At 41.9% G+C, this 8,821-nt stretch overlaps 1 protein-coding gene across 1 annotated transcript; it reads left to right on the forward strand.

Moving 5' to 3' along the window:
• The first annotated feature begins 1,612 nt into the window (after nt 1-1,612).
• On the forward strand, nt 1,613-2,935 carry LOC118412470 (neuropeptide FF receptor 2-like). The gene is made up of 2 exons (XM_035815348.1): nt 1,613-1,736; nt 2,244-2,935. Exon 2 carries the CDS (start codon nt 2,261-2,263, stop codon nt 2,582-2,584), a length of 324 nt encoding a protein of 107 aa, XP_035671241.1. The 5' UTR covers nt 1,613-1,736; nt 2,244-2,260; the 3' UTR covers nt 2,585-2,935.
• The last annotated feature ends 5,886 nt before the right edge of the window (nt 2,936-8,821 follow it).

Below are 8,821 nucleotides of genomic sequence, written 5' to 3' on the forward strand. Positions count from 1 at the left end.
GCTAATAGTGGATCTGAGTAGACCGGATCGGAGTAGACTTTAACTCTATTAGGTGATATACAAAAATCAGTAGAAACGCACGAGGCTTGTCAATATTTGCTTCGTCGTGCCCTATATATATATATATATATATATATATATATTCAACTGAATACGGCATAAAATAACCGCATCCAGTATGAGCAGTTTCTATTCCCAAACGTGTGACCGAAATAGATTTTATCAACACAGCTGTCTTCTAATCCATAAGACGGCAATACTCTTTTTATTTAACCTTTAGCATACTTTTTAAACTTCAGTTCGCCACAAAACAAGGCTCATTGTCATACACTCAAATGTTCTAGGTTACACTACTGGATCATGACCATTGTCTTAAATAGTTTACGATATACTTCAGGGAATCAATCACGGGGAAAAATAAAGAAGTTGTTCCAGGAAAGAAGCGGATGATATAATTTGGTGGTAAGGGAAAGTAAAGTTATAAGTTTAGACATAGTCTATGTAGTATATTCGCTGTACGATGAACTAAACGTTAAGTATAGACTCTTATTAGGAAGTCTCTCTGTCTGTCTCTCTTGTTATTTTTGGCTCTTTCGAGAAGTATTGCATTTGTATTACCAGACTAATAGGAATATGCTAGGACATATAACCAAATATCATCTCCCACGACGATACATACTGAAATATTAATATTGTATGCCATTCAACCCGATGTTTACATTGTCTGTAACGTTACATTTTGGTTGTGAAATGCGTGTCTGGCATGTTACATTTTTAGGAGGTTGAACAAGAGTCGGCGCCAGTACATTATTGCCATTGTTTCGCTCCGTCTCGGTCATAAGAAGGTCTTCAAAGTTGTTTATGTGGTTTCGGACCATATGGCGCCCATTCGCAGCCAACAATTTGAACTTTACATGAACCACTTGAGCGGTTGGTTTGCTTTGCAAAACATACTGTTCCCATATGTTGCGACACCTATATCCGTTACACGCCAATTTGGATCCGCAAGCATAATCACTTTTGGTCGCTGTTTGAGTGCTCTTAAAACGCAGATGCGTATTCATAACAGTACTCCGTATTTGAGTTTCTTATTGCAGAGCACTACCCATTATCTATAGACGTTTCTAGTTATTCTGGCACCCAGACAAACACTCAGAAAGTAAGGGAAACGTCCATGAATCAGATCGCAGAGGAAAGTGCCGGTAATGTTTTGAAATCATTTCTTAGGAATGCATTTTCAGGGGACGAAAGTGTGTAGATTGGCGGCGGAGGTAAAATGAAATAGAATTGCACAAGAAGGATAACGAGAAATACAATCATGTGCAAAAGGAAGTTGACAGAAAAAACGTGAGAGTGCAATATATCATTACTAGAAGAACAAAACGGCCTACACAAATCTTTCCTTGGCCTTCTATGCCCCCCCCCCCCATAATGCATACCCGCATTTGCCTACATCATTAGATTGATACGTCATTGTCCCGCAGACCAATGGCAGCTCTACCAGTCAATGGAACTCTCCTCATTGGTTGACGTGTCTTTTATGAACAGCGGTAATCAACAGGCTGCGGCTGTACCTGGTTGGGTAACGCCTCCCTCTTTTATATGAGAGTATCTTTCGGATTATTTCTTGTAATCGGGCACGCGTGGACTGTTGGGCCACTCCGGCATTTGTAACGGTGAACATACATACAACAAGACCTGGTGGAGCCGCAATTGGAGATTCGTCGACGTCTGAGGTAAGAGGCCATTTCTTACGAGCGGCATTGCCACCGGTGCAATGGCCAAGTGGGTAGAGTGTTCGCCTTGCAGTCGGTAAAGTTCGCTCCCTGGCAGAGCCATGCCAAGAGCTTTGAAATGGTACATACTGCTTTCTCTGAGTATGGTAGTTGAGCACAGAGACCGCTACCAGTGGACTATACCCCCGCTGCAACGAGTGCACAAAATTGTGTGGTCCAGGGCACAGAAACGAAGACGGGTGCCTCACGATGCACCATTTGGTGGGGAAAGACTTCAAGCATGATTTGACGCTGGTCGAAGTATGGATTTGATCAGACTTGACGTTGGTGATGGTTTGAAATTCCTCGATTCTACAATGTCACTCCAATAACTGAATGACAATTATTTGAAGATAGAAGTAAACGTTAGGTCAGTGATTTCGAAAAATCTATGCGGATTCTAACTTCAATCAAAAATGAATTTACGTGGCTAAAGCCGTAACCTAACGCCAACCTTACTTTCTTTAGGTAGACGGAAAGTGAAGATGGACGAAGCGCAGAACTCAAGCAACGGTTCCGACTTCATAGACGGTGGGCTGAACGTTACCGACGACCGCCTGCCGCCGCTGAAGCACGACCTGGGCGTCACGGTGGTCATCGTGCTGGGGTACGTCCTCGTCTTCGTCATGTGTGTGGCCGGGAATGTGCTGGTGTGCGCCATCATTGCCAAGAACCGCAACCTGCACACCGTCACCAACTTCTTCATCTTCAACCTGGCCTTGGCAGATCTGCTGGTGGCGCTCATCTGTATGCCCGTGACGCTGGTCTACACCATCATATACAGTAAGCTTGTTCTCCTCCGAGCATAATTGTTCATGATCAGTAGCGTGTGATATGGATGCTTTTAACCCAGGCGCAGCCCGTGTTTGCAGGGATTTTATGGTTAAATCCAATCTAGAAGGCTGCATTTGTCACGCCTGACCCCCACAACCCAACGAAAGTCCGTGCCGTATATTTAGCGGAGATGGGTTGCCTATATGAACGTTATCTGCCTGATCTTTACGCACCAGGGACACACCCCAGTTCACACATTTTAGAGGGTAGGCAAAAACGTTCAAAGGCCATGGTTTTAGATCTCGGCCTTTGACAAAACGCTCTTAACATCCGCTGCGACACACAATTGCTGTGGACAAATTTGGCTGAGCGCTCTGGAAAAATTAAGATTGCTAAAAGGCTGCATTCAAAAACCGTTATGTTTGTCACACCGTAAAGAATATCTAAAGAATGACTTATATCATCATAACTTAGCAATACTTACTTCTTTTCATTCCTGTAGAGATATTCTCTGAAATATATGCAGAGGGAAAAGGCTTGTTACAGTGACATGGGGTATACTGCCTAGGACGCAACGTTACATCTTTGTGTTCTCCAAGTAGAGGTTATTGTCGGAGAGCTGGCCGCGATGTTTTCATGGAGGGAGGCGGATGAACAAAAATCGCGACCACTACTAGCCCTCCAACAGTAATCTCTGCTTGGAGAACACAATGCAATATATTTGGTATCCAAGAAGGTCCTATAACCTCCCTTGGCTTCCCCAGCTGTTAGAAAATCGTCTACATTGCTACAGTAGTAGTCCATACAGTATCTCAATTAACTTCTCCCCATGGTGACTGTATGTAGACCAATAATGTACACGCTCTTTATCAACGTCGGCATGGTGCCCTCCTTTAATTGTTTAATGGGCCAATAACGCAGCTGAGTGTCCTTTCATCCTGTATGCACTCCGCTTTGTACCAACTAAATTGGTCCGTAGCCCAGATTTTTCTGGCACACAGGAAAGACTAGGGCCTGTGTAATGAAGTCTTTGACGAACAGACACACAGGGCTTTTGAAAAATTAGCTACCATTTTAGCCTGTATGAAAAGGAGTTTTTTCTAAATATGGCCTTAGTGTTGTAATTGTACATTGGCAATGTTATCACACAGGAGTAGACGCGCTGCCTGTTGATAGAGCTGTACCTGACTAAATAGCCATTTCTACTGACTTTGCATTCTCAGCCCAAAATACATGTACTGCCAAAAGCTCATTCCTCAGTAAAGGTAGATTTAACACGTCCACATAAATGCTGAGAAAAGAGGGAATTTTTCAACCATGTAAATACCATCTCTGTCATCTTTTTTGTGTGCAAAATGGTAAAAAGTAAAGTGCATGCAGTCAAGCATTCACCACTGCCTGTGCATTGACTGTACACCTGATCTTTTTACCACTTTTTTTGTGTGTATGTTCTGCACATGTTTATTTTGTATATCTTTTTCTCCTAAGTGTAATGTAGTTTTGTGTCTGTTTATAAAAACCACCGACAGAATTAAATTGTCATGCTAATTGTGGATCAAACTAGACCCAAACTCATAGATTAACACCCGGAATCATACGACTGTACTTCTTTTCAAGACGTCATCCCTATTCCTTTAGTAAGGTAATGTCAGCCCAACCGAAACACGGAACAGGACTTTTATTGATTGAATTTCCGGCGTAATAAAAGTTTTGATAGCATAGCATTCATTATCCCTACAGTCACCACCTATATTAGCGTGTTTGGATCGATTGCTTCCGGACAGTCAGGTCACTCAAGGCAATACATTCTGGCCACCATTCCTGCTATCTACTGACACACTCCAGCAAGTAAATTCCATTGATTGCCAAAAATCCAGAGTAATGGAGAAGTTGATAATGCGGTCGATGGAAGTTTTACGTTCCTCCAGGGTTCTGTATTGTGCCGTATTAATTATTTTGTATCACCTGCCTTGATTCAAATCGCACACGGTCATAAAGTTAACGATGGATTTCTAGCAGCGCGCCTCCATTTAGGCCTTACCGTACTTATGCTTTCAGTTCCCATTTTACAACCTGTGCTATAGTGTCGATTTCTTCTCTACAAATGCATCACTCGATTCAATAGGAAAGATGGTAGGATGGGAAATGAGTATCATTATCTTCATATGCTGAAGTCAGTAACTTTTTAAATTTAACCTAGGCGGGTCATGACTAAACACGTACCCGAGAAATTAGACTGTAGCACTACTGACAAGCACTACCCAAACGGGAAGGTGTGAAGGCGTGTTCTGTAGGAAGCATATATATAGATACATGTAGGTACACGGCCACTGAAGATTGCGTGTGTTGTGCCGGAGGGCAATATAAGTATGCGGCTTGGGCGGAACATGTTACCCACAATATTGGGTAATATATACCTGACGATCTCATGAGGTTCAAAAAGTAGGAGAAAAGGAAAATTCATTGATTTTCATTATTCTCTAATCGCAAAGATGTACGTTACGTTGAACATAGAAGATTGGCCTTTGACATTCTATTGTTCATGCCGTAAATCATAGGGATGATCAATTATTACTATGAGAAAAAATATTAATCCGTACTTTCTTAACCTATCATGTCTCAAATTCTGCAACTGAAACGCCGCTGCAGTTTCAAAGAAAGCCGTTGGAGGGCCAAAATGTTTTCCTGAGCACAAGAGCTATCTACCACCTGCAACCGCGACCATAGCTGCTGCAGTATCAAGGAAAGCCACCAGGGGACTCAAATCTGATCATTTGTTCGATATGACATGACCTAACCGCATACAACGTTTCATGACAATCCATCCATAGCGTCTAGATGTGTGATGCTAAACCACATACATACATACACCCAAACGCTAACGAAAACATAACCTTTTTGGCAAGGGTAAAACCCCTCGTCCTAAACCTGCCCCTGGAAACAACAAATGTTGTGCCATCTAACGAAATTAAGCTTTACAAGCCTTGAAATCTTTCCAATTAAACGAACTTTTGAGCACCAAACTTTCTTATTTACCGCTAATAAAATCCACCTCACCCCCGAACGCGACTGATAAATCAACCATTAGTGATAATTGGCTTTTCGCTGACGGCAAAGGAACCCGTAATATGTTTTAACACGAGGTCACTCTCACTATTGACCAGTATCCAGGGTGAAAATTAGACTGGATTTAATTATGATCACCTACGGTTGTATTCAAAAGGGTTTTGTATCGTCTTTACATGGACATTGACTTGAATGCATGTGGGTCACTTCGTCCTGGGATTAGAGTCTTCTACCTCTGCTTCCAAAAGAGAAGCCAAACTTAACAGATCTATACATGTAGCCAACAGTAGTATCTGAACCAGTCTCTTCACGACTTTATTGTTACAATAATGTCAATCACTGTCCTTGTCACATGTATGTTTCCAGAGATCCTGAATCTTAATTGGTTTTCGGGCACGAACTTGCAAATAAACTTCCATCAAAGTCACCTTCTCCACTAGAAAAAACATCTGGATCGTTCAATTGCAAACCACTTGCCAAGTATTGCTCCAATCCGGTCACATGTTCTTCTTACTAAGACTCGTGCCAGAAGTACGCACCGTCAATCAATAAAAAAAAACTTTCCCATGAATTGAGCTTTTGAACAGAACTACAAGCAGATTGCTTCTTGCATTGTTTTTTTATACTATAATAAAAGAATTAATACCTTCACTAGAAGGTTTTGTTTTCTGTTGTGTTCGTGTGTGTGTCTGTGTGGGAGCGTGTCTCTGTGCATGTTTGTGCGTGGGCGTCAACACAACAACTGGAGAATTCCTGGGCTAGATGGATTGTATTGATATTCATCAGGCAGGTAGGCCTTGTTTATGGTGTATTGACGCCCGGATTTTATAAGTTGCAGTAAACCCTTTCACACATATATCACATGGAACAGATGGTGCGTCAACAGTATAAAAACACACGAGCTGTTTTTAATCTCCTAATGCTTACGTTATTGAGGGTGATAACGTTATATCCATTACGCTGCACGTCCTCATCATGTCAGTAAATTACGTCGTTTACATGCTCTTCAGCCTACCGTAAAGGTCACCGCGAGCTTGCGTGTTTCCTCTCCAGACAAGAGTCATACATCACTTTGGGGCTTGGTAATTTCCGCTCGTCCAAATACTGAAAGACGATAGGGGACGAACAGGTCAACCTAGACATTGATCGGTACCATACTCTTGACTAAGCCGGTAAGATGCGTGCAGGTTTCATGTCAAATAAGCCCGGCTATTCGTTATTTTACCACCGACACAGAGCCAGTTATGATCCCTGTGTACGTGTAGCTATGACACGCAAAACATGAGTTTCTTTGATCTATATGATCCAGGATAAAAGTCTGTCTCATGCACGTCATCTCATTTTAAGATGTATGTAACGTTAATAGGCATCGGTAGAACGTGCAGTCTGATAAGGAGCTGCGCGGGGACCAACAGTTTTACAAAACGAAGGGGAGAATAGTAGAATTGTAACGCTAACGTTATATTACTTCTTTGGTTAAAAGAACATCATAAGAATATTTCAATGAGCTTAAGACGTTACCATTATGAAAATTAGTCATATTTGTGTAGCATATCTGTAACGGTATGACCTGTTTGAGCAACTGTTATTAAAACGACATTGTTCAGCAAAGCCGTTGCTTTTAACTTGCGCTCGCCAAATTAACACCATTATCATAATTCTAAGAACTTTTGTGATGTCAAAGCAAACCTGGCATTCACCGCCAAGTGCCTTTTCACTCTACTCAGTCGGTCGGCAGGGTCCAGAATATGAGCCACACTGATTTGGCGACACGATCACAAGGAATACTTCGCCAGTACCTATACTTGGGAGTTGAGCACAAGCTATCTGAGATAACCAGTAGGTCTTGGATGATGTTTTGGAAAGTTGAGATACTGGAGGTTCATGAAGGTACCACGTTCAGCTGGTAACGCAGCCACAGTCAGTAACTGTAATTGGGAATTGAGCATAAGTTATGTACTGCTGCTTTAAGCGTCCTCCCAGAAGGATGTCGTCACACGAGTTACACGAGCTCATTTGTCATCAGAAATGCAGAATAACAATCATCCACCTTATGGTCAAGATGACACTCTCACTATTGCCATCACCGTTTGACAAACGCAAGACTTTTCCCCACAATCTGTACTATCTGTGTCTAATCTATACTATACAGTTTTCTACATTACAGCCAGCTTTGACAGCTGAGTGTATGCAGACAGTGACATTCCCTATTTCAAGCTATCATCATCTATTGCAGCCGCCCTGCTCAGTAAGATATCATTGTATCGTAAAAGGCACATGGACCGGTGTAATGGGTTGGTATAAGCCGACGCGGCAGTATGATTGAGAAGATCGGTGTTTAACCTGTTGCTCCGTGAATAACACATCACCTATCGCCGCACCTTGAGAATCACTAATGAGCCGTACAGGTACATCCCTCACATACACGGGAGAAGAGCCTGCATTTAGCTATAGGATGAGGGCATTGGAGTGCTTTCATGTATTCTTTGAGTCCGACAAATTGTGATTTAATATACATACAAGATAGAAATAGTAACAAAATCTGGTATACAAAACCTGGAGCATCGCTAAAGCTGATATTGAGATTTCGTGAAGACTAGCATTTCTTTGCTGTTGTTTATATGTATAACGTTACAGAAAGGCGGCAAGTGCTGTATAGGACCAAAAATTCGAGGGCAACATGCTACAATACATATTAGCTACAATCAGAGAAGGTATTGACGGCTTTGACGCTTATAACTGGCACTGGCTAGAGCCACTCAGACTAGAGTACACACATGCTAACGTTATATACTGCTCTGCATTTTCTATCCATAGGTCTCTTTGTTGCGTCACAGGCAGTTGTTTACACCTATGAAACAGGATCGACCGAATGTCCGATGCTTGGTCCTTCGACTCTATGCATCCATTCTATTTTATTCTATGCCAACACTTGAAAACATCTTAAACTGGCCCAATATAACACTGTTGGGTTCATTTGGCTATATTCATTGCCTAAAAGATTGCTCCTGGGTAAAATTAATTCCATTCATTATGTCGACGGGCTGTCTCAAAAGATAACTGGATTAACATGGCTTCTGGTATCTCTATTACAATCCGGTGATTTCAGTGTTGTGGATATGGATGCTTTATCATAGAGCTGCCAATCACCTTTGTGTTTATCATCAGATTTCTTACCACCCCACGAGAAAAAGTAATTACCAAGA

The sequence above is a fragment of the Branchiostoma floridae genome, chromosome 3 (genome assembly GCF_000003815.2).
Source record: "Branchiostoma floridae strain S238N-H82 chromosome 3, Bfl_VNyyK, whole genome shotgun sequence".
NCBI classification, from domain to species: Eukaryota; Metazoa; Chordata; class Leptocardii; order Amphioxiformes; family Branchiostomatidae; genus Branchiostoma; species Branchiostoma floridae.